The sequence below is a fragment of the Bos javanicus genome, chromosome 12 (assembly GCF_032452875.1).
Source record: "Bos javanicus breed banteng chromosome 12, ARS-OSU_banteng_1.0, whole genome shotgun sequence".
NCBI lineage: Eukaryota > Metazoa > Chordata > Mammalia > Artiodactyla > Bovidae > Bos > Bos javanicus.
The window spans coordinates 27,676,069-27,703,600 of NC_083879.1; the positions used below are offsets into that span (position 1 = coordinate 27,676,069).

A 27,532-nucleotide genomic window follows, 5' to 3' on the forward strand; every position below is an offset into this window, starting at 1 on the left:
AAGATTGCTTTGGCTATTCGAGGTTTTTTGTATTTCCATACAAATTGTGAAATTATTTGTTCTAGCTCTGTGAAAAATACAGTTGGTAGCTTGATAGGGATTGCATTGAATCTCTTTTAAAAGACATTGGCTTCCCTGGTGTGTGCGTGTGCGTGCATGCTCAGTCACTTCAGTCGTGTTTGACTCTCTGCGACCCCATTTCCTTCTCCAGTGATAAAGTATGAAGTGAGTGAAGTGAATGAAGTCACTCAGTTGTGTCCAACTCTGCGACCCCCTGGACTGCAGCCCACCAGGCTCCCCTATCCATGGGATTTTCCATGCAAGAGTACTGGAGTGGGTTGCCATTGCCTTCTCCAACTTCCCTGGTGACTCAGATGATAAACAATCCACCTGTAATGCCGGAGACCTGGGTTCAATCTCTGGGTTGGGAAGATTCCCCTGGAAGAGGGCATGGCAACCCACTCCAGTATTCTTGCCTGGAGAATCCCCATGGACAGAGGAGCCTGGAAGGCTACAGTCCATGGGGTTGCAAAAAGTCAGACATGACTAAGTGACTAACACTTCCACTTCCAAAAGATATTTTGGCTTATCTCTCTGGTCAATGTTCGTATGGTTAGTAAGACCACTTGTCTTTTCTTGGCCTGCTTGTGTGTAAAAGAGCTCCTAACATGGCTCTTTCTGTCTGCTCTGCTGCCTTAAGCTGATGTGGCCACTGCTATACTTTTACATTTCTCAGGTCTGAGTCAGACACCATATATAAATCAAATTAATTTATAATTTCATGAGATACAAATAAATGATTTCTCAGAAGCACAGCTTTTTTTGGTAACCCCCCAAAAACAAACTTTTACCCTGTGTTTTCAGGTAAAGAATTTGTACACACATCTCACTATACACACAACTCAACTGCAGGTGTATTAAGAGTGCTCAAGAGTAAAATTCAAAGTTTTAAAACTTTTAAAACGTTTTTTTATGACTTTTGTTATGCTTAGTTGCTAAGTCATGTCTGACTCTTTTGCAACCCCATAGACTGTAGCCTGCCAGACTCTTCTGTCCTTGGGATTTCCCAGGCAAGAATACTGGAGTGGGTTGCCATTTCCTTCTCCAAGGGATCTTACCAACCCAGGGATCAAATAGATGTCCCCTGTGTGTCTTCTCAGAGAAAGCAATGGCACCCCACTCCAGTACTTTTGCCTAGAAAATCCCATGGACGGAGGAGCCTGGTAGGCTGCAGTCCATGGGGTTGCTAGGAGTCGGACACAACTGAGCGACTTCACTATCACTTTTCACTTTCATGCATTGGAGAAGGAAATGACAACCCACTCCAGTGTTCTTTCCTGGAGAATCCCAGGGACGGGGAGCCTGGTTGGCTGCCGTCTATGGGGTCGCACAGAGTCGGACACGACTAAAGCGATGCGGCAGCAGCAGCAGCAGTGTGTCTTCTGCATTACAGGCAGGTCCTTTACTGGCTAAGCCAATTTGGGTAATTTTTAAAGGACTTTGGGTAACTTTTAAAAAGGGACTGAGAAAAAGAACAAGATATCAAAGAAGAAAACTGAAGGAACCAGAAGAAATGCTGAAAATTATAATTCAGGAAATTTTTTCTAAAATAAGGATTTGAAGTTACTCATTATATACTTAAGAATATTGATCCACAATGACTAACACCAAGATATTGTAGTGTACTGGGTTTAAAGAAAAATAAAATATTTGACTATCTAGAAAGAAGAAAAGAACACATGATTTACAAGACATTTCAATTAGATAATTATCAGACTTCAAGAGCAACAATTTATGCTCATAGAAAATAAGTTTATCTTATTAATACTCTCAAGGGAAAAAAAAGTGAATCAAGCATTTTGTATCTAGCAAAATTGACTTGTAAAAACGGCACAGGGGCTCATTATCCCTTTCTAAAGAAATCTACTAGAGAATCAACTTCGGGTAATCACATGACCAGAAAGACATACAGTTTGTAAAATTGAGACTGGAAAACTATGTAGAAAAACTCTTAGGTTTTTCAACAGATAACTTGTAGCAAAAATAAGTTTTGGATTAAACGAGGCTTAAAAAACATACCAAAAAATATATAAAGGAGCAAGACTAGCATTATAGGGTACATATTTGACTGCTGAAACTGAAAAATGCAAGGAAATAATTAATGTAAACAAATAATGATTCCTTACAGAAGGAAGAATGGGCTTGCAGTTGGTGTGGAGTATTTAGAGGTGTTTTGCATTGTGGAGAGGAAGTTCAGGGACACTTTTACTTCTTGACCCAATGGTGGTTAGATTGTTCACCTTTGAGTAATTCATTAAGCTATGCATCTGTTTTGTGTACTTTTCTATATTTGTACTTTCCTTTACAATAAAAATATTATTTTGAAAAACTGACCACAGAGAGGAGGGAGCAGAGCGGCAAGGGAGAGTTAAACTCCAACGAGAAATGTTGAGATACTGATGTCTATAATGCATGTTTAAAATCTTTTGATATTTATATAATCTCCTTATATTTCTTAGTATAAGTCTTGTAAAATATAATACAAAAACAAAAATCCACAAGATTCCTGTTACCTACAGACAAAAGTCAAATTCCTTAATATGTAGCATTTTATCTGAGGACCACATTTCATTTTCATACATCATTTGCTTCCATATCCCCTAGGCATCAATAGATGGAATCAGATAAAAATCCTTACTATTGTTTGAGTATGCTGTATTCTTTTTGTGTTTTCATGCCCTTGGGATTCCCTCTCTCTGAAATACTAGTATTATTCCTTCAAAACTCAGTTAAAGGTTATTTCCTCTATGAACTCTTCCTTTTCCCCAGGCAGAATTATTTACTCTTTTGTCTGTGTTCTCATATCATTTTATATGATACTTTGTCTTAAATCCCTGCCTGTAATATTATCTGTCTACGTGACATTTTCTCTATAGACTAGAGCTCTTAAAGGAAATATGTTGTGTTTATTTTGTTTTCACTGCACTTGGACAGTGCTTGGCATATGAGTGAATGAATGAGAAGAGACCGGAAATTGATTAGCTCCAAAGATACTTTACCTAAGAAAGCCTTTGGGTGCAGGGAAAAGATGCAGTTACCTAATCAACTATGTACAAGTGGAAAAACAAACAAAAGGCCATGAGACTACAAACGCTTGTCTTACACGTCACTATGTTAAGTAGAACTGTGCATCATGTGAGTCTTCTGTGTTCACACATCTCATGTTTTATTCTGTCACTTTTATCCATCTTTAATGGATCATATCACAGGATTTAAAAGAGACGTATTAGTTCTTCAACTAGTATGGCGCTTTCTTCTTAGTCTGTTCATGTTGCTGATGTATTGTGGTGATTGATCAGAAAGGGTATAGTCATAGCTCTCACAGAGAATACAATGCAGTTAAAACTCCGGCATCTTGAAGCTGTGACAATATTCTGGGTAAAATATGGGCCAAAAATTAAATGGGAAGTAATAAATAAAACTTTATGAGTAGATCTTATTAATATTCCCATTTTAATCCAATGAGACAGCAGAGGCATAGAGAATTTAAGTAACTTGCTCAAGTCACCACAGTAAGCACAGAAATCAGGACCTGAATTTAGCCAGCAGCCTGCTTTCACTACACTGAATACAAGCACTAAATAAATGATAGTTATCATTATTCTGATGGAGAAAGGGACTCTTTGTATCCAGCTTTAGGAATATGAAAAATGAAGGTCTCTCATTTCTCAGATAGATCTGGAATCAAATGTCTTTCTTGGTCATTTAGCAGGATAAGTTAATTAGTCTCAGTTACGGGAAGAACAGATTACAAAAATTGTCAAAAATAAATTTAATACAAATTACATAGCTTGGGAAAATTTTCACATGTGCTTACATTTCTTCTTTGTATTCTTAGTGTTCCTTGAAAGTTAATTACACAAGCTTTTTTGAGATACAGAACTAATCTATTACTTGAAAAATAAATGGCAAGGGCAACTTTCAGCCTATGCATAGCTTTGACCATTTATATTTGGGATCAAAATTCATGTTACATGATTTATACATGCTGTTGCAACTAGATATTAATAGTTTAAGTGTTATAAAATATTTTAGTTGTTTTTAAAATGGATGTTTCTTTATAAACGTTGTGCTTTCCTCCAAAAAAGATCAAATTAATTATCTTCAATCTCTAAGTCAGTTAGCTAGTGAGAGTCTTCTTTGCAAATAAAGAAATTAAAGGATGGCATGCTACACCAGTTTGGACAATCAACAGCAGTGAACCACCTCATTCCTTGCTATATTTGCATAAGCGTAAATGTCTTATCTTAGGAATTTTTTCCTAAACTTTCTTTATATGAAATTCAAACAAAGATTAGGAAGATAATTTTATTATTTGGGTTTTTATTTATTTATTTTTTTTTGCAATCCTGTGTCATGGCTTGGTTGTATGTAGCAGAAAAAATTCAATGATTATTACATCAATGAAGTTTAATATTCTAGGGCTAATACCTATACATAGGAAACTTTGAAAATACTACAAGGATAGCATTTAAAAGTTTTCTTGTTGAAGTAGGAAAAACAAAGAGACATTGTTTAAATAAAATGTGAACTATAAAAGGTAAGTAATGGATAAAGATCCAGGAAAAAAATATTTCAGAGTCAGATATTATTTCTCAAAAAGCTAAGTCTCAGGAAAAATTCTTGTTTGGTTATGTTGTAGTTACAAAAATATTAAACTGTTAAAACTATGTATTTAAAGTATTGTAGTAGAGGATAAAAATAAATTCCAGTAAGGAACAAAACCTAATTAAGTATTTCTTTGCCTTTATCCATTTTTTCCAAAGAAAACAGTTATGTTCCTCTAGCCACTAGGGCTTCCCATTTGTAATGATGTTAATAAAACACCTCAAATGCTTGTCATTATTTAAAACTCACATCACTTGATCCTCAGAACAGCCCAGAGGCAGAGCACATATCGTATTTTCTCTGTTTTTGCAGTTTTATTCTTTTATCCATTCATTTACCTGTGATGTACTAACATAACAATAGCTAACATTAATTCACAACTTGCTATGTACCAGACACACTTTCAAGTGTTTCACACATATAAACTCCCTACAATCTAGTGAGTGCAAAATTATTTATTTATGGTTTTACAGTTGAGGCAACAGAAATACAAAGAAGAAATATTTATTTATAGTCCCACAGCTAGTGAGTGGCACAGCCTGACTTTGAACCCATTACTCTAGCTCCAGAGCTCACAGTTTTCATCACTCTTCTCCTCTCTTGGCATGGTAGCAATAAAAACCCATTATAACTATGATTTTATGAATAGACAAGCAGAGAAGGACATGGGAAAAAGTATTGTTCATTCAACAAAGATTTATTGAATACTCATTCTGATTCAAACAGTGTGCTAGGTATTTGGTGGGAAATTAATCAGACCTCCTCTTTACCCTCCTAGAGCTCACAGTTTAACATAGAAGGTGCTCATTAAACAAATTACAATAATTATGCAAGGCAAATGTTTTGCTGGGGAAATATAGGAGTTCACAGAAATATCTGCCAGGAGTGATGAAGGGCTTCCCAGAGGCAGTGGTGATTAAGCTGATATTTAACAAGTGAGTTGGCTTATCTACCTTGAGTCTGTTTAACCTAAATTCTAGGCTCTTTCATCTAGACAATATAAATAGAACAGAAACAAGAGGGCTATAATATCAAATACAGTATGATTTTCAAAGTGCAAGAGTCTACATAGGTCTGCTAATAAATTTGAAAAACTTCATGTAATAGACAATATAATAACATTTTTTGTCAAAATTCACTCAGTAGTTACTTATCAAAATAGACCATAAACCAATAGGAGAAATCTTTAAAGTTATCAAACCACCTCTAAGGGTCAAACAGTTTTGTCTATGGGTTCTTTGAGATTTTCAAAAAATGGATAATTTTCATGCAATATAAATTTTCTATATCTTATTTACAAAGATGCACAACTTGCATATGTATTTTATGAAACCAGTGTTTTCTTGACACAAAATAGGACAAAAAAATGAATATGGGTTCAAAAAGACCAAAGAAATTCTTCCCAAAATGAAAATCAAAAAAATTAAAAGGAACTGCTTCCCACAACCATGTACAGTTGGTCTCAAGAATATAAGGATAGTTTAATAATTATGAATCTATTACTATGGCTCATTGATAAGACTAGTTATCAAAAGGGCATTTGACAAATTCCAACCTTCATTATGATAAATAATCTTAAAAACTAGAAGGGTACTTTGATAATATAATACAGAAGTGCATGGTTGGTTTAACATGGTAAGATTAATGTAATTTATAAATTAAGAGATTAAAGAAGAAAATTTTGATCATCTTAATACATGGAGAAAATGCATTCAGTAAAATTCAGCATCCTTTCATATAAAAATTTTTTATAAAAAGAAAAACTGCATGATTTAGAAAAATAAAACCCAGTACAGTCAGTATCATGGTTAAATGATGACATATTGGAAGCACTCTCCTTAAAATCAGAAATAGAATCAGGCAGAATGTCTTCTCTTTCCACCCCTGACTGGAGGCCTAGCTTATTTATAAGGAAAATAAAAGAAAGGAAAATATGAGGAATGGTAAAGAAACAGAATTACCATTTGTCCCCCGTGTCAGAGTACAAAGACAATCCCCCCAAAATATATAAAACTGATCAGAAGGCTTACAAATATTTATGGAAACATCATCAGGTTAAAAAATCAACTGAATTACTATATACAAGAAACAGGACTAAGAAAATGTAATTTTATGAAGAATCTTATTTATAACAAGCTTCAAAATTATAAAGTGGCTAGCATACTTTCAATAAGTGCTGTAAGTGGCCATGTCTGGGCCATAGGAACCCTGCAAAACAGCTGGGTTTTAGTGGTTAATTCCTTCCTGCAGTTAGAACCCCATTTCCTTGTCTTCATAGGTATCTGTCTTCAGTAGGGCTAACAGGAGCCCAAACCCATTATCTAGCTGACCGAAGACAGTGATAGAACAGACCTTTGCTGAGATTTAGACTGGAGAGGTTGTGGAAGTGAGACTGGGCCAAGATACAAAGAGAAATATGGAGGGAGAAAGAAGTAACTGAGAAGAAATCAAGAGATCTTAGCACTCTCAGTTGCTGTGTGATCCTAATCAAGCAACTTGTTCTCTTTAGGAATTATTTTTATAAAATTCAACCAACAAGGGCCTACCTCACAGAATTACTAAGAAGAAAAAAAATGAGGTAGTCCATATGAAAGTATCATACACAGGCTGTTGTGCTTAATATTCTGTCATCAGATGTTAGATTTTCCTGAATAAAATGCAGTCCCTAACTTCTCAAAGAAAAAGAGGCTGTGTTACAACAGCCACCATAACAGTACTGAAGGGGCTTTCATTTGCATGTAGCACCCTATTGAAACAGGAGCCAGCATCATCCTCATTTTATAAATTAACCCCCAGTGGTTATTACTCTAGGTACTAGGTCAAACTGTCCACACCTGCCAGCAGAAATAGACATTATCAATAGAAGAGTGTAGTTCTTATTGGCCAACTCATTGGTCAACTCACTGTATTGCCAGCACCCCTGACTGCCTGTCCAATGTGTTCTAATTTGTCAGTGTTTTTCCCCCAATTTAATAACTTTCATACCTTTTAAAATCACTGTGCATGTGAATTAAGACAAGATCCCATTAGATCTTTCATGGTCTTTTCTCAAGGGTATAATGTGTATACACTTCTATGTCCTTTAAACTCTTCTTAGACAGTTTTGAGTTAGTAAATTTCTGTTCAAAATATCAAATGGGGAATTCTTCCCAAAATGTAAATATGTAAACCATATTATTACTAGCACAGCATATCATTATTATTCTCATCACTGTATTTCTTTTCCCCACTGTAGAATTTCTATAAGCATCAAGAGTAAGAAAACTATAATTTCCATGCAGAATATTTAAAGATTCTGCTCAGACTTGGCATGTTCCTTTGTACTCACATTCCATTGGCCAAATATGCCGGGCACAAAGAAGTGTTCACTAGAAGTCAAAGGTATTCTTTTATAGGTGATTAAATTTAGATTTGAGGAAATTAAGTCAAAGTTTATATAGTCAGTATTTGACAGTGCTATATTTACACATAAGCCAGTGTATTCTAGATACATTATTTTCCACCCTGAAGAACAACCTGATGAGCAGTGACTAAACTTATAGTTAAGTGAAAAATTCACATTTCCAACCTTTTCTTCTTCTGAAAACATTGGTCCTTTTTCCAGAAGCAATAAACCAGGACAGGACACTGCAGTAGAGGCTTCTAGGTAACTTACATAAGGCAAGTGGACACAGAGAGATGTGGCAGACTTCCAGGTGATGGAAAGAATTAGTGAAGGAAAACTTGACACCAATAAGAATTAATCTAACATTTTGGAAAAGAAACTCATTCTGTATTTGAAAAGTTTAGGATTCTCTTTATGCTGACAACTTTACTTCACTAGTTTTACTTCTACACCTAACCTTTGAAAATAAAATTTTATAATTTGTTCCCTGCTGTTACAAAATATAAGTCTTCCCTAGTGGTTCAGTCAGTAAAGAGTCTGTCTACAATTCAGGACACCCAGGTTCAATCCCTGGAGAAGGAAATGGCAACCCACTTCAGTATTCTTGCCTGGAGAATTCCATGGACAGAGGAGCCTAATGGGCTACATAGTCCATTGGCTCACAAAGAGTCAGACACGACTGAGTGACTAACACTTTCACTTTCAGTACAAAATATATAAATTGAGATCTTAAAGCTTAAAAGAATACTGTGGCTCTAAATGAGCCACCTCTTATTTCAAGTTTTTAACAAACTTTTGGTTTTGTTTTTTAAAAAGTTTTAAAATACATGGCAATATAGTACTATGTATTACCTTGGTAGTTTAAACTTATATTTACTTATAAACTTATATTTACAAGTTCACAGGCTTTACCAGGGTTGATCTTACTGAGCCTAAGTATAAATATCTCTGGAAAAATAATTACTATTTAGGAATATTCTCACATTTTATGTTAGCTTTCAAAACAATCCTGGTTTTTTAAAAATGTGTTTTTATTAAATAATTCACTTGAATTATTCCTAAGAATAATTCTTCATGTGTGTAAAACTTGTTTAAAAATGTTTTCTACAGAATTCTATAAACCTGAAGACTAATCTTTTAGAAAAATCATCAGAAGGAGGGAATTTGTGGAAATAAAACTGGAAACATTCAGAATCTTGATGGTGTGCCAAACCAAATGTCAACTGGAGCTCGGCCAAAAACTCAAGTGAGTAGCTTTCTTACAGAATATTCCGGGAGTAGTGCAGTGCCCCACTGATGCAGTGAAGAGAGTGCCATACTTGAACATTCTCTGTTACTTTTTGTGTTTTAAGTTAAACATAAAGGTTGACTTTCTTTTTATTGTAACATGATTTGTAATGAAAAACATATATAGTTAATATTTATAAAATTGCAAAAAAATGCATTCTGTGATTTTAAGATAAAATTGGTAGTCCATTGTGATATGTAGAGTTATAGCAGGGGATTGTATACACTTCAATTAATTTCTTAATTATTAATGAAAATTCCTGATGCAGTTGAAGATTTCCTTGAATTACTATTATAAAGCTTTTCCCTAATAAGATAGTACACGTCTCAATGATAAGCATTCCAGCAAAGAGGCATCAGATTGGGGAATACATCTGTAAAACATCACTTATGAACACTAAGTTCACTTTATTTAAATAATTGTCTTTGCTCTACCAAGCTAAATAATTCCCAGGAATTTGTTTTTGCTGTTGTGTTTGGTATATTTTTAATAAATAAAAAATTGACTAGCCTTTTTTATAAATATTTTACAGTTTTTAATCTTTATAACTTAAATTTCTAAACTTTTTTCACATTTTATATTTGAATCCAAAAGTAGATCTTCATAAAATTCTGAACAGTATTGGGATATAGAGGGATATTAGGGATAACATGTAAGAGTTTATAGGGTTGTTTATGGTTTTGGATTTTATGATTCACTGGTTGTTTACAAAGTAAAAGAGTAACAATAATTTTGCAAGTAAACATAAGGGAAAATATGTGTCTGACAGGAAGCAACAGAAATTTTTAAATTATCACAAAAGAGATAATTTAAGAGATTAATTACCAAAGTCTGGTCAGGGTTAGATAGGACACTGAGAGATGAACTCCCCAGGACAGTAGGTGCCCAATATGCTACTGGAGATCACTGGAGATAAAACTTCAGAAAGAAGGAAGGGATGGAGCCAAAGCAAAAACAATACCCATTTGTGGGTCTGACTGGTGATAGAAGCAAGGTCTGATGCTGTAAAGACCAATATTGCATAGGAACCTGGAATGTTAGGTCCATGAATCAAGGCAAATTGGAAATGGTCAAACAGGAGATGGCAAGAGTGAATGTCGACATTCTAGGAATCAGCAAACTAAAATGGACTAGATGAGTGAATTTAACTCAGATGACCATTATATCTTCTACTGTGGGCAGGACTCCCTTAGAAGAAATGTAGTAGCCATCATGGTCAACAAAAGAGTCTGAAACGCAGTACTTGGATGCAATCTCAAAAATTACAAAATGATCTCTGTTCATTTCCAAAGCAAGCCATTCAATATCACAGTAATCCAAGTCTATGCCCCAACCCATAATGCTGAAGAAGCTGGAGTTGAATGGTTCTATGAAGACCTACAAGACCTTTTAGAACTAACACCCCAAAAATATGTCCTTTTCATTATAGGGGACTGGAATGCAAAAGTAGGAAGTCAAGACCACCTGGAGTAACAGGCAAATTTGGCCTTGGAGTACAGAATGAAGCAGGGCAAAGGCTAACAGAGTTTTGCCAAGAGAACGCACTGGTCATAGCAAACACCGTCTTCCAAAAACACAAGAGAAGACTCTACACATGGACATCACCAGATGGTCACACCAAAATCAGATTGATTATATTCTTTGCAGCCAAAAATGGAGAAACTCTATACAGTCAGTAAAAACAAGACCAGGAGCTGACTGTGGCTCAGATCATGAACTCCTTATTGCCAAATTCAGATTAAATTTAAGAAAGTGGGGAAAACCACTAGACCATTCAGATATGACCTAAATCAAATCCCTTATAGTTATACAGTGGAAGTGAGAAATAGATTTATGGGATTAGATCTAATAGACAGAGTGCCTGATGAATTATGGACAGAGGTTTGTGATTTTGTACAGGAGACAGAGATCAAGACCATCCCCAAGAAAGAGACATGCAAAATGGCAAAATGGCTGTCTGAACAGGCCTAACAAAGAGCTGTGAAAAGAAGAGACGCCAAAAGCAAAGGAGAAAAGGAAAGATACAAGCATCTGAATGCAGAGTTCCAAAGAATAGCAAGGAGAGATAAGAAAGCCTTCCTCAGTGATCAGTGCAAAGAAATAGAGGAAAACAATAGAATGGGAAAGACTAGAGATATCTTCATGAAAATTAGAGATACCAATGGAACATTTCATGCAAAGATGGGCTCGATAAAGGACAGAAACAGAAGCAGAAGATATTAAGAAGAGATGGCAAGAATACACAGAAGAACTGTACAAAAAGATCTTCACAACCCAGATAATCCCGATGGTGTGATCACTCACCTAGAGCCAGACATCCTGGAATGTGAAGTCAAGTGGGCCTTAGGAAGCATCACTATGAACAAAGCTAGTGGAGGTGATAGAATTCCAGTTGAGCTATTCCAAATCCTGAAAGATGATGCTGTGCAAGTGCTGCACTCAATATGCCAGCAAATTTGGAAAACTCAGCAGTGGCCACAGGACTGGAAAAGGTCAGTTTTCATTCCAATCTCAAAGAAAGGCAATGCCAAAGAATGCTCAAACTACTGCACAATTGCACTCATCTCACACGCTAGTAAAGTAATGCTCAAAATTCTCCAAGCCAGGCTTTAGCAATACATGAACCGTGAACTTCCTGATGTTCAAGCTGGTTTTAGAAAAGGCAGAAGAACCAGAGATCAAATTGCCAACATTCGTTGGATCATCGAAAAAGCAAGAGTTCCAGAAACCATCTATTTCTGTTTTATTGACTATGTCAAAGCCTTTGACTGCATGGATCACAATAAACTCTGGAAAATTCTGAAAGAGATAGGAATACCAGACCACCTGACCCGACTCTTGAGAAACCTGTATGCAGATCAGGGAGCAACAGTTAGAACTGGACATGAAACAATAGACTGGTTCCAAATAGGAAAAGGAGTACGTCAAGGCTGTATATTGTCACCCTGCTTATTTAACTTATATGTAGAGTACATCATGAGAAATGCTGGGCTGGATATAGTACAAGCTGGAATCAAGATTGCTGGGAGAAATATCAATCACCTCAGATATGCAGATGACACCACCCTTTTGGCAGAAAGTGAAGAACTAAAGAGCCTCCTGATGAAAGTGAAAGTGGAGAGTGAAAAAGTTGGCTTAAAGCTCAACATTCAGAAAACTAAGAATATGGCATCTGGTCCTATCACTTCATGACAAATAGATGGGGAAACAGTGGAAACAGTATCAGACTTTATCTTTCTGGGCTCCAAAATCACTGCAGATGGTGATTGCAGCTAAGAAATTAAAAAGATGCTTACTCCTTGGAAGGAAAGTTATGACCAACCTAGGCAGCATATTAAAAAGCAGAGACATTACTTTGTCAACACAGATCCATCTAGTCAAGGCTATGGTTTTTCCAGTAGTCATGTATGGACGTCAGAGTTGGACTATAAAGAAAGCTGAGCGCCAAAGAATTGATGCTTTTGAGCTGTGGTGTTGGAGAAGACTCTTGAGAGTCCCTTGGACTGTAAGGAGATACAACCAGTCTGTCCTAAAGGAGATCAGTCCTGGGTGTTCATTGGAAGGACTGATGTTGAAGCTGAAGCTCCAATACTTTGGCCGCCTGATGCTAAGAGCTGACTCACTTGAAAAGACCCTGATGCTGGGAAAGATTGAAGGCAGGAGGAGAAGGGGATGACAAAGGATGAGATGGTTGGATGGCATCACTGACTCAGTGGATGTCAGTTTGGATGAACTCTGGGAATTGGTGATGAACAAGGAGACCTGGTGTGGTGTGGTTCATGTGGTCAAAAAGAGTCGGGCACGACTGAGTGACTAAACTGAACTAAGCAACTATAAGATGGTTGCCCAGCAGAATCTTTGCCCTTTGAAGAGGATTGCAGCCACAGCCAGACTCCAGCTTGATAGAGAATAGAGAATAGGCAGAGGGAGAAAACATCCATCTCTCTTCCAGCTTCTACCTTTTTTCTTTCTATATTGAACTTATCAGGAAACCAGGAGGGAAGGGCACTCACTTAATGCATTCTTAAGCAATTGTGTCCCACAAAGGACGACGGAAAAGAGCAGAGAGTGATTTAGAAGGTCAAAGAGAAAGTATTCAGCACACATTAAAATGAGATATGTCAGCTACTATTATTAAATGTGTAATATGTTCCTGTCCCGGTGCTAACCTTTTCACACACATTGCCTTTTTAATCCATACAGCAACCCTACAACGTAGGCATTATTAACTCCCTTTTTTAAGGAAAGAAACCTGATTTTAACAACTCATAGAAGTCTGTGGGTTAGGTATTAATGTTATCCTCGTTTCACAGATGAGCAAACCAAGGTCTTGGAAAAGTAAATAACTTAACCAAAGGGGCAAAACCAATACCTGAGTCTGGTATGCTTTTTGCCTTTCTGCCACATCATTCATTGCCTTGGGAATTTTGTAATGCCTTTGGGGGAAAATTGCATATTACTAAGTGAAAGAAGCCAATCTGAAAAAGCCACATACTATGTAATTTCAACAACATGACATTCTGGAATAGGCACAACTATGGAGCCTGTAAAAAGATCAGTTGTTGCCAGGGATTAGGGAGGAGGGAGGGGTGAACAGGTAGAGCACAGAGGATCTGTAGGGCAGTGAAACCATTCTGTACGATACTATAATGGTGGATACAGGTCATTTTACATTTCTCAAAACCCATAAAATTTACAGCAAGAGTGAACTCTAAGATAAACTATGGACTGTAGATGATGATGTGTCAATGCGTGTGTGTGTGTGCGCTCAGTCACTCAGTCGTGTCCGACTCTTTGCAACACCAGGGACTATAGCCCACCAGGCTCCTTTCTCCATGGGATTTCCCAGGCAAAAATACTAATGAGAGTTGCCATTTTCTTCTCCAGGAGACCTTCCCTGGAGTAGGACCCAGGAATCAAACCTGCGTCTCTTGCATCTCCTGCACTGACAGGCAGATTCTTTATCATTGTGCCAACTGGGAAGCCCTGATGTGTCAATGCAGGTTCAAGTGTAATAAAGGTACCCCTCTGATGGGGGAGACTCTGTATGTGTGTGGGCTCCATCAGTGGGTATATGGGAAATCTCTGTACTTTCTACACAGTTTTCCTATGAACCTAAAATTGCTTGGAAAAATATATTTTTAATAAACAATTAATTTTAATTTAAAAAAGAAAAGAAAAATATAGCACATCTTTAATTATGTTTACTGTGATCCACATTTTGTTTCTTTTTGATGAAGAATGACTGATTGAGAATATTAAACTGTTTCTCAAGGCTTTCTTAGAGCATTTCTCAGCCCAAGAAGAAAGGATTTATTACAAATCTATTGATTTTCTTTTTTTAAGATTAACAATGGACGTTAAAAAGGAGAAAGCCATTATCTTTAATGTGATGCTATAATCCATTGGGTTGTTGCCTTTTAAGGGAATGTAATTTATTAAAGAGGCATTTGGGACCCATCTTAGCTGATTTTCTAATGTTTCTTTTTTTTTTCATTCTGGTTACTTTGTTTTTACAGTAAGCTCTTAATTATCCCAGGACAGGTAATTTATTTCCATTAGCTAATTTAAGACAGGGACAGGATAACTTTATAAGCTATTAAGTAAGAAATCTGAGATTATTTCATATTTTGGCCCATTCAGAACAATATATAATTTGAGTCCTCGGCCAGTTCTCACTGACATAGGTGGTGGAGAAAAGGAATACATAGCCTCAGATATTAATACTGGGATTTATATTGCCTCTGAAAAATCTTTCTCTGTTTTCTTTTATTCACCATCAATATGTGCCATAGGCATTCCTTCCAAGTTCACATATAAGTGGGCAGCATGCAAACAGGAGTCAGTTGGGCAGAAGAACTTTTTTTGCTGTTCTACCTGTGAATTTTTGAGTAGATAAACAAGTTTCTGAAAACTTTCGCTGCTGTTTTCCTTTTCTAGGGAATACTTTCTAAAGAGTCAACTCACTTCTGTTTCCTCTGAATATGTCATGAACTCAGAGGCCCCCGTAATAGAGGAAGTTTGCCACTGGCTAGATCTTTTCCAAGATAGGAGACAAATCTTTCCACAGAGATTTATGTCAATGCAATGGACATTTATTCATCTGACTTACTGTAATCTTCTTACTTTCTCAGGCTAGGCTGCAGAACAGTTTTACTCATAAAGATGTGCCAGATTCACTACCCTGTGGAATATGTCTGAGGAACGTGTCCTCATTTCTAAATGTAGCCCTGGCTGCCAAATACTGAGGGCAAGGCCTCTGCAAGCCTGAGGCAGGTTTCCCACAAGGCTGTGTAAAGGATGAAGGATCAAGATGTCAAACCCTTTATTGCTTGTCAAGACTTCTATATACTTTTAATAGAACATTTCCAAAGTTTGGAATATGGGCCTCTACCTTCATTGGACTATTTCTGTCTACTCATCTCAGATGTCATTTGCCTAGAGGGAAAGTGAAGAAAGCTGTTCATGGTAGCTGCCAGTATAAGTGAGACACCAGAACTGCTGAGGGCTTAAACTAAGCATAAACATCATCAACAAAGGGTCAGATATCTCAGTCTGAAGTTGGCTCAGAGCTGCACATACAGATGATATGCCCTGTGCAAGTGTCACCTTTTTTAATTGGCACAAAGGTATCTTCTGCTCCCCAATTTGTGAGTCCTTGAGATGGTGAATGCCAGCCAAAGAGGATATTTTTTTTCCCAATTTTTATGAAAATATCATATGGGCTAGTGCAGACTGTGACCTGACTAAGGGGACAGTCCAGGTTTGGTTGACAGAAACAGAAAATCCAGGGACCAGATTATAAATTCAAATAGCCAGGTTGCCAAGGCTAAGAATGGTATTTAAAAGAAAGCAAAGCCATACAGCAACCAGTTGAAATTCTGGGGCTATTCTGGATCTCTGTTGTCACCTTACATGAGCAGGTCAAGCCCATTTCTGAAGCCAGTGACTCACAAGCAGCTTCTGATTTATGCTTAATTCCCAGACTTGTGGGTGGGTAGAAGGGACAGGACAGGGTGATGCAAGGAGTTATATTCTGGGCAGGGAAGTATGGGTGGGGTGGGGTGGGGTCTAGCCAGCTCCACTGGGTCTGTTCTCCATAACCAGTGTCTATATCCTCATCTCCCTCCTGAGCCCCAGGCACTTGTGCCTGACTGGATGTCTTGGCATCTTAAACTACATGTTCTGGTGCACCTCAAACTCAGTCTTGAATTTTACTGTCTTCTATTAATATCATAGTGAAAGACACTTTCAGTCAACTCATCATTCAACCAGAAACCTGGAGTCACCCTAGTTTTGTTCTTCTCTCTTAAATTTACATTCGTTGTCACCATGTCCTCTCCAGCCTGCATTTCGAATGAAGTGTTAACTCATCTCCTTTGCATCCCTAATGCTACTGCTCTGATTCAGCCATCTCTCATCTGAAATGCAGCCTACTAACTAATCTTTGGGGGCTTCCCAGGTGGCGCTAGTGGTAAAGAACCCGCCTGCTAATGCAGGAGACCCAAGAGATGTGGGTTTGATTCCTGGGTTGGGAAGATTCCCTGGAGGAGGGCATGGCAACCCACTCCTATATTCTTGCCTGGAGAATCCCATAGACAGAGGAGCCTGGTGGGCTGTGGTCCATAGGGTCTCAAAGAGTTGGATATGACTGAAGTGACTTAACATGCATATGAATTGGTCTTTGGTATCATATACCGTTCATCCATTATCTAAAATACAAACAGAGTGACCTTTTAAAAAGTTAAATCTGATCATATCTCTGTTCTTTGGGAAAATCCTTCTATGTCCTCAGTTTTTTGGGCGGGTGGGGTGAGGGGTAGAAACTCAAATTTCTGTGCATGTTAGACAAAGTTCTTTATGATTTAGCCCTGCCCACTTCTCGTGTCTCTCTCTCTTTTTTGTCTACTCCATCTTTTGCTCAATATTCCTGCCACATCAAATTACTTTGGGATTCTTTATTCTTCATACTTGAATCATTCATGCCTTTAACTTAAAATTCTGTCTTCATCACATTGATTCCCTTTGCTAGGTTCTCAATACTCAGTCTGTAGGAAGAGTCCTGTTCTTCTAGCAGTTGTCACAATAATGTTACTTATGTATTTATTTGTTTTTCCTTTCACCAACCTTGAAGCAGTTTGAGTCCAGACTGTGTCACTTGTCTCAGCAACCTAAGTGCTTACTTAGCACACTAACTGAAAATTATAGGCATTCGTTAAATGTTCAGATTGTAGTATATTCTAGTTATTTCAGTAGGGTCTCTATTCTACTGTGGAGTAATAGGAGGAGTTGCTACTCAGACACATTTAGGCTAATGTTTCGGCAAAGTTTTAATACTGGAAAGGAAGATGTGTATACATTCACACCACAACAAGTTTTGGGTTTCAGGATGTTAAAAATTGAAGCATTGTCATGGTGAAGACTTTCAATCTAGGAGACATTTCTAGAGGAATTTTTTCCTACCCAGGTCAGATTTCTGGTCACCCTCTCTTTTTTTTCCCTCTGAGAGAACTGGAGTTTGGGTATCTTGCTAACTTTTCCACTGCCACCTTCTTTATTTTCAACTGTTACATCTTTCAGTCCTTGACGAATGAGAAAGTATTTTGCAAGGATGACGGTTTGCAAGTTTTCTAAGGGTTTCCATTGGAAGTTGTGAGGTTATGAGCAAAGGGGCTCCACATAAAATCCTTCTTTGAATACTTTTTTGTTTTTCCCAAAAGAATGTTGGAAGGAGATAAGACAGGTGGTGGGTCTCATATAATGTTTATCTATACTTTGGAGGCCACCTGTATTCAGTGAATTTCCTGGAAGCTAACAAGCTAAGCAAGAATTAAGAAATAGCTGGGGGCTGTGTAAGAGCTGGGATGGAACAGGGGCTAGAGATTTGACGTGATCCTGTGCCTTAGTTGGAGGAGACATAGCAATAGAAATGGAAGCGAGGAGAAGCCTCAGTTGATGATGCTGCAGGAGATATCCAGCCTCTCCTTCCTTCCTCCCTGTCATCGTTTCTAGCGTAACTACTCCATGGATCATTGCTTTGGTCTGCAGTGGGGAAGTTCAGAGGATTTTTGCATGGTCAAAGGAATGATGAGAAGGACGTGTGAAACATAGCCTCATAGCAGCGGCTATGGGGAAGCAGAGTTATTTTGGCCACCAGACTAAGGTAGTAATTCCCAGGGACTCTCTGTATGTAAATAGTGGTCCGGCAGATGTACAGTAGATGCTCATTATTGTTCTTAAAAAAGTAACACCCTAGAGAATAAGACACTAGTAGTTATGTTGTATTTCATGATTAACTATGACTGACTATTCTAGGTTCTTCCTTTTTGTCCCCTGCGGATTTAGAAAGTATTTACTGGAGCTAGTACATACAGAGCCACATCTGTGTAAAATGACATCTGTTTCAGGACCACAGCCCAGTTGTGGAGTTGAAAATATGCAGTCACAAGCCTCATGTGGCCACTGCATTCCTAAAGCCCTGGCGAGATGTGTCTGCCCATGAGATCACCCCAGCTACCAACCAAGCATATTTCTCCTCTGAATTATTGAAAAGTATTTTAAAACATGACGCATCTGAAAAATTCATGGCTTTCGTTTGGTTTGTTTTATAGCTTTTACTGATTCCACACATTTCCTCTATGGCTTGAATGGATAGCAGCATGGGCTATGGTAATAAGTCCTTCCCTCTGCAAACCTATGTCATATATACACCTGGGCCAGAGTTGCACACCAGATGGCAACTGAAAATGAGTGGATATCTATAGTAAGATGGCATTTAGAGAAAATACATTTACGAGTAAGACAGGATGTGCATTTCACAGTAGTGATTTTAAAAGTACATAGAACGAGTCAGTTGGCAAATATTATTCAGTGCCTACTCTGTGTAGAACCTTGTGAGGGTTGCTGTTTTGGTGTTGGGCAGCCTGGATGTAGGGCTTAGAAGTGTTACTAATACATCATCTCCTCTAAAACTGGAAAAAATAATGATTTCTTAAGTTTTTCAAAGTTTCTCCACTTTTGATTTTCTGTGTTATGAACTTGGAACAGGGATTAAGAACATTTTAATCTTCGAGGATATGTTTTCTGTGGCTTTTTGAGTAGGGCATGTGTGAAGTGACCCATGAAAGACAGCATTTATTGGAACAGCCATTGATTAGGTGATCTAGATGGATTTGGCCCATAAACAACATAGAAAAGTCCTAAGGACTTTAAACGTCCGGGAAAGTCTCCATAAAGATACACAGAGTGTAGAAGTGACTGTGACTTTCTGGTCAAAAATGTCAGTGTGTCCTGAGGTACGCATTCTTTAGTAACTGCAAAACTATTCCTGGAGAGTGAACGGGTGATTAAGTTAGTGAACTAGGCCATCACCTACCCTCTCCAAACAGCTGCAGCCAAAGATGAAATTTCCTTCTGCACAGTTAAGATCATAGGACCATACCCTGGTGTCCCATACTGCCTCCTACTTTCATGAAGCAAAGATGAAGTTTCCTAGTTTTCACTATATTTTACTGGAGGAAATTCAAGAGGCAATTCCAGTGTTCTGCAAGAAAGAACACTGTGAATTGGCCATAAAGTGTTTTGAAAGACTTGACATGGCTCTTTTAACTGCTAAAATATTAATATCTTGGCAGATTTAAGGAGGAGCCACATGTAGGCAGTTTTCTGTTCCCTAATTTTGAAATTAGATTTCTGTGCTTATCACTGAGGAAGACCAGCAGTGAGAAGGCTGCTGATCACTTGTGGGGGGTGAAGGAGCAGAGAGACAATTTGATTGAATAATTCACACCAATAGGTAAAAATCTGAAAGTCCTTTAACACTCTCAGGAATATTTTGCATTTTTAAAAGATTCTCTCTTTGGACCTCCCCGGTAGTCCAGAGGTACTGCAGGGGGCTCCAGTTGGATTAATGGTCGGAGAAGTACAATCTCACAGGCCACATGGTGCCACCAAAATAAATGAAATAAAGAGGTGTTATCTTAAAAAAAAGATGCTTTTTTAACCCAAATAAATCTGTATAAATCTGTGAGGGTGGTGGGGGTGTAATTCTGACATATAACACAGTGGGATAAAAACAAATCCAGCAATGCACAGAAAGCTATTTCAAAGATGGGTGAGGGATGCAGAACTCTGGAGACCAGCCCCTTAAAGGGTCCCTGCTTTCCCCCAGCCTTTTTACTGATTTTCTCAAAGCCTTAAGTGTTTTCTTAATGGATCCCAGACAGAACTTAAGGCTGGAGAAAGAAAGAATGACTGGTAGGAAGCAGAAGGTGGAGAAGACATGAAGAGGGCAAGTGGTTCTTTCTATATTCTGGTCATTGTAAGTTAGAAAACATCAGGGTTTTGTAATGGTTTATTATAAACATGTCTGTGTGTGGATTGATTTGGCTGTAAAAACATCAGAAGTATAAAAATAATGACAGACCACAATGGAGAAAATAAGCTTTGCTCTTTATAGCAAGCACTTGGAAAATATTTAGCCCCATTGCTCCCTTGGGCTGGATTGATACTGCCTGTGAACTTCCTTCAAGAAAAACACAACCAGTTTCACCATCCATTTTTATTAACTCCACATTCTCAGAGGAATCTTTGTGCATTCCCTTGAATATCAGGACTAAATTTGTTTCACCCCCTGTGGAACTGTCTTTCTGGATGTGATTTTCCAGGAAGTCAGTTCTGCTTTCCAGGACCAGTAGGAATACCTGTGACTAGTCTGCCATTGTTCTGCCTACCTTGTGTTAAATCTCCAGACATTATTTCCATAATAAGGAAAAAAAATTTTTTTCTAATAGAATAACTTTAGGGCCAGGATACTTGCTGTGAGAGGTAGTGAGTACTTAAATCTATCCCCCATCACATGTGGGCTGAGAAACTCTTCTTTGGCTAAGATAGAGGTAATCAAACAAAGTTGTTACTTCAGTGGGAATGTTAGTGCCATAGAAAAGGAAAATGGGTCAGGAGATTTGGGCTTGAATTAAGCATGAGGGAGGAGGAGGGGAAGAAGGATAAAGACCTAGAATGTAAAGTTAAAAGCTCTAGGTTAGTGCTGCCCATAGAAGTATAATTTGACCCGTGTATGTAAATTTACATTTTCCAGCATCTTAAAAAAAAAAAAAAACAGTAAAAGGAACAAGTGAAATTAATTCATTTAATAATATGTTTTATTGAAACCAGTGTATTAAAATGTTGTCATTTTATTTTTTATTTTTTTAAATTTATTTATTTTAATTGGAGACTAATTACTTTACAATATTGTATTGGTTCTGACGCACATCAACATGAATCTGCCATGGGCGTACATGTGTTCCCCATCCTGAACCCTCTTCCCACCTCCCTCCCCATACCATCCCTCTGAGTCATCCCAGTGCACCAGCCCCAAGCATCCTGTGTCATGCATAATCAATGCACAAAAATTACCCCGAAATGTTACTTTTCTTCTTGAGATCTAAGACCTTTAAATCTGCTGTAGATTTTGCATCAGCAGTGTGTCTCCATTCAGACCAGTCACACTTCAAGAGATCTGGTGGATAGAGGAGCTATATGAAATAGCCAGGAGGAAAGACATGATGATCTGAATCACTTCATTTATTTATTTATAAATGAATTGTTACAAATAAGTAAAAGTTCTTATGACATCTAAGTCAGAGAGAGCATTAACAAAATAATGAGAGAAAATAATTAAGAGAATTACCTAACTTTGGACAATTATCCTCAAGAAATAGACTGGTTAAGGAAGACTAGGGTAGAATTTACTGAGTTAGACTTCAGGTAGATATAAAGGGATCAGGGTTTACCATGAATTGCAGGATGAACCTGGAGTTCATTCAACAGTGATCTTGGTTTCCTTAAGGTAAATGAGAAAAACAGCTCTGCCCTGGCACAAGAGTGGAAGTAAAGGTGAACTCCGAAGGTGATGACTCTTAAAAACTCTATGAACATGTAAACCTAACAAAAAAGGGGATTCAGTGTCCTTAAAGTAAAATGTATAACTGCTTCCCTGAGGTTAAGTGAACCCTCAAATCTCCTGTCTGCAATAAAGTAAATTGTATCTGTATGAAATGCTTTGTTAATTGTGAAATTCACATACAGACATGGCTTATTGTTATTGGCTAGAGAAAGGACTGTTCTGTGGAGAAGAGTTATTAGGAACATCTAATGGAAAATCCATCATCCCAGCGCATCATTAAATCTTGGAAACTTGCTCCCCTGGGCAGGTGGCAGAGAGTTAGTGGAGGTAAGGGAGGGCTAACTTACTACTGGGGGCAATCTTAGATTTGTTTTATCAAAACATTTATTGCCCATCCTTAGAAACTTCAGCCCATTACTCTCATTATGTATTTAGTGGGAGGGCATATACTACTTGATAATTATTTTTTCTCCCCCTCAATGTGGGCTTTCAGTGGCTTCATAAAAGTGATAAATGGCTCTTCTTGGACACCAAAATAGAGATTGGCAGGCAATTTAAAGTTAAGATTTCCCAGCAGACCAATCACTACCAACAAGATCACCTACTGACTCTCATGTACTCTAAGAAATGTTAAAATAAGGCCAATATTTTTATGGTCCCCACTTTCTACTGCCCCAAAGGCTTTTCTATGCTTCATTTCTTCTGTGCCAGCTACAGCTGTATTTTCTCAGTTGTGTCTCTGAGTGGTACACAGACATACCCTAAAAGGAGTCATTTCAAGTGCCTCTAGATTTTGCCGAGACAATTGCGTGAGAAAAATTATTTGGAAAATGGCTTTGGAAGATGCAAAAGCATTTTATATCAGGTGACAGCTGGAAATCAGTGCACTCAGAACCCTTTTATAAATAGCCTGTTCTGCAAATACTCCCTGTAATGATAATTATAGCACTTTAAATAAACAATAGGGTTTGCTCTCACATAAGTCCATTTGAGCTGCACCATAACCTTGTCAGAACACTTGAACGGTTCCATGTTTCTGACGCAAGACCTGAAGTTCAGAATCTTTGAATGACTCGGCCAAGGTCACACAGCTGATATTTAATACAACCAGCACTCCAGTACCACATCGCCTCCTCCACTTTGTCAGTTGTGTTTTCCAGGCCATGCAGCCCGGAAGCAACACATTCATTGTAGCCGCTCATACATACCACACTGAAAGTGAGCTTTGAGGCTCCCATTTATTGTAACTCCACCTCTACAATTTCTGCCAACAAGTCTTAGGGTCTTTTTTCTCCTAGAAACCTTGGTGGGGGTACGGTGTTGGCGGGTAGAAGCTCATGTTTGGCACTTGACTTGTTGGCTACACGGTGGTGGCAAGTACCATTTTTATTATTCTATGATCCAGTTTGGAGTCCGTGATGTCAACTATCACGCCCATGTTGTGGCGCAGCTGAAACTCTCCGAAGGTACTGAGGCTGCCCAAGCACTGTGCTCGCTCACTTGTCTGGTCCAGCTCTGGGCTGTTCTCTAACTCGGCTCAGGGTTCCAGCTGAAAGATCACCCCTTGAGTGGGAGAGTGACCTTTGCCCCACCCCAGCATCCACTGTTACAAATGCTATTAAACGCTGCCCTCAACAGAGTCTTTAAGGAAACTGCTCTTTTTTTTTTCACTCCCTTTTTGTATCCCCCTGTCCCTGGAGGTCCATAAGTGCTAAAAACATCCAGGTATCAAGCCCCCACAGAATTCAAACAAAGCTGTCTTCCTTTTGAATGAGTTGTCTCCCTGAATACCCTTAGATCCTGAAGCCAACAGGCTCTGTGGGGCCTACCCTGCCCTTCCTTCCCACTGGTCACACAAGTCCACAGTTTAGATTATTAAGCTGAGATCTCTACATTCCTAACTGCTAAAATGATTTTCCCAAACACTCCATTTTCTCAGTTATTCTTTATGAATATCTATCAGATCAAAATCAGATTTTTCTGCCTGAATGTCAGGGTCCTTCACCAATTGTTCATTTTAGCTTGTTTTTCATGCCCCAGGACATCAGAGACTATTTGTATGTAATAGGTATTTTCTACAATTATCAGTGGGTTAATTGAGTAAACTAATGAGCTCTGGATGACAGATTGGTGACTGATTTTTCTTTCTCAGACATATATCTAGATTTTTTAATTTTTGCTTAAAAATTATTTTTCAAACTGTGTAGCTCATATTTATCATCACCATCTTTTCCATCTTTTCCTTATGAGTCTGTATAATAACACTGTTGGCAAGGGATTGTTAGGGTCTTATTTATTAATGAGGGAAACCACATTAATTAGCAGAACACTGTGTTGGTTATTAATCAACCCAGACCTCAAGTTAAAAACCTGCTCAAGAGCTCAAAATCTGAGGAAGGTTAGAGTAATTTAGATCTGTAAAGGGACATGCAGATACATAAATTCATAGTGTCTTAGTGTTAAAAAAAAAAAGTCATCTAAACTTTGTGTGACCATTAGTGCAAGTGGTTTTATGTGGTTTAGAGTTTAAGAATGAGTCATGAGAATTGCATATTCAGAGAGGATATGGCCAGGTTAAAAAATAAATCGGCACTCACTTCCTTTTTGGAGAAACTCCAAGAAGGAAATGAGATTTCCAACACTCTTGCTATGAGGATGAAGAAGCTGAGGTTTGGTTGGGGCCAATGAACCATTATAACTCTCTCCTCCAGATATGAAATCACCTGAGAAATATATACAGGTGTCAGAAAGAGATTATAATAAAAGTGTTGTCACTGATAAATCTAAATTGGAGACCATGTCTTAGACCTAAAATTGCTTTCGTATTTCCACCTTCCTTTTATCCTGAATGGAACTCACTGTTGGTCCCAGATAGATCAGCTGGACATTCCCAGGCCTCCTGTGCTGAGGAGAGAAGGGCTGAGGAAGGGTCACCAGTCACTTCTCAAAAGAAACAAGGAGAATGGGCTGTGTATGCCTAGTGACCCTTTCCCCTACCTCATCAATCAGATAAATCCAAGAATCAGCAAACTTTTACCATAAAGGACCAGATAGTAAACATTTTAGATTTTGAGGCCTTACAGTCTTTGCTGCAGCTACTCAGCTCTGCTATTGTTGCAGGGGACAGCCATAGACAATGTGTAGATAAGTGAGAATGGCAGTTGTGTTCATTTGCTAAGACTTCAAAGTACTGCAGAATGTGTGGCTTGAGCAACAGAAATGTATTGTCTTTCAGTTCTAGAGGCTGAAAATCTGAGGTCAAAGTGTAGAGAGAGTGGGTTCCTGAGGGCTGTGAGGGGGAGAATCTGCTGCGTGCCTTGATTCTGTCTTCTGTTGATTTGCTGACAATCTTTGGCGTTACCTAACTTGTAGAAGCATCTCCCTGATCTGTGCCTTCATCTTTACCTAATGTTCTCCCTGTGTACATATACCTGTCCAGATTTCCCCTTTTTTATAAGGACATCAGTTAAATTGGATCAGGGGGCCCACTCAATTCCCATATAACCAGCATTAACCAATGATATCTGCACAAAAGCAGATTAAGGCCACATTTTGAAGAACCAGGAGTTAGGACTTCAACATATAAATTTGAAGGAGATACAATGTTGTATTTTATATACATGTTATGTGGCATGAAATACTCTTCTCATTTTTTCCCAACCATTTATAATATGAAAATATATGTGGACTATACAAAAACAGGCCCTGGGCTGTAGTTTACCAGCTTCTGAGATAAGACACTCCTTCTCTAGAGGGGAGGATTAAATAAGGAAGGAAAAAAGGGACCAAAGTGTTCCTCCAGTCCTAATCCCTCCAGAGGGGTGAGGAGGAGTTCCTTGCTCTCTGTGTAAATATTAGCAACAGGATAATAAATATCCATATCATATAGCCCAAAGGACTGTGGCTAGCTTGAAAGCAGATTATATTCCAAGAAGAATGGGAGGCATTAACAAGGATGATGGAATTTAAAAAGCAGGCCAAAAATAAGAGGAAAGAAAAAAAAACAGAAAGATTTTAAAAATTAGAAAGATTTGCAAGTGTAACATGTAGTCTTCAGTTTATAGCATTTAGAAAACACAATAGGTCTTATAAGAAACTGATCAACATGGTCAAAGTAATTTAATGACAAAGAGTAATTCAACTAAATTCACAAGTAGGAAACATAGAGAGAAAGGTAATGCAGAAGTCTAAATTAAGTTTACAAGAACCTGACTTCAGCTATGGTTGTAGAGTGAAAAGGAAGTATTAAGTAGAAAACAATCTCTGTTCTAAAGACTCTAATTCTTGTCTTTTTTGAAACGTCGTTATTACATGTTCTTAGAATGTTTCTTACTCTTCATTTTAGAAGAAATTCAAGTAAGGTTTTGATTTTCATTGTAAAACATGTGTATGTAGATAATCCTTTTAGTCAGCAATCTGCTTTAGGCCCTTAATTTCTTATAATTTTTTTTGATTGGTCTTAGTCTTTAGTTTCTAGTGTTTTGCTGTATAACTTTATTCCAAGCTTTTATGAACCAACTGCTGATTGTTGGAGGGGGTGGTCTTAAAGGACATGCCATGCTCACCTGCCTTTCACTATAATACCAATACTTGATAAAATCTGCTCAAATATCAAGCCATTTGACAACAAGAGAATATATATACTTTATCTTTTTTTTGTTTTTAACCTCCCTCTTGAATTGCCTTTGTAGATTTGTAATTTAACTAAGGCATCTGAGCTTTAATTAAGGGTCAGTTTTTTCTCCAGTGGGCTTCCCTGGTGGCTTAGCTGGTAAAGAATCCACCAGCAATGAGGGAGACCAGGGTTCAATCCCTGGGTTGAGAAGATCCCCTAGAGAATAGAAAGGTTACTCCCTCCAATATTCTGGCCTGGAGAATTCCATGGACTATATAGTCCATGGGGTTGCAGAGAGTTGGACACGACTGAGTGACTTTCACTTTTTCTCCAATAGCCATAGAAGAATATATCTGTATTTTTTATGAAGCTTCTGTTAAAGATTCAATTATATAATTTGGTGCCAGTGTCTGAAAAACTAATAAGTTATTTCTAGACTTTAACACTAGAAATAAGATAATTTCTCTCTGATGAACTGTTTCCTTTAAGACATGACATAAAACTTCAATATTCACTTTGCTTTGCCTCTTCAGAGGCTCAGATACAAGTCATGCACTTGAAGCTCAACCTGGGATTTTCAGTTCAACTATTTCCTTTTTCACTTTGTAGTTTGGATCTTTTTGTTTTTAATTTGCTTTGGTGGTTTTATTACATAGTGCCTTTTATTGC

The 27,532-nt window shown here is 37.8% G+C and overlaps 1 protein-coding gene across 4 annotated transcripts in view; it reads left to right on the forward strand.

The window, feature by feature from the left end:
• STARD13 (StAR related lipid transfer domain containing 13) overlaps positions 1–27,532 on the forward strand; it is a 492,565-nt gene that overhangs the window by 117,103 nt on the left and 347,930 nt on the right. For all 4 annotated transcript variants that reach the window (XM_061434800.1, XM_061434804.1, XM_061434801.1 and 1 more), the window contains one exon: positions 9,164–9,299. In XM_061434800.1, the coding sequence (XP_061290784.1) occupies positions 9,270–9,299 (30 nt within the window). In that variant the 5' untranslated portion in view covers positions 9,164–9,269. The remainder of the gene's footprint in view (positions 1–9,163; positions 9,300–27,532) is intronic.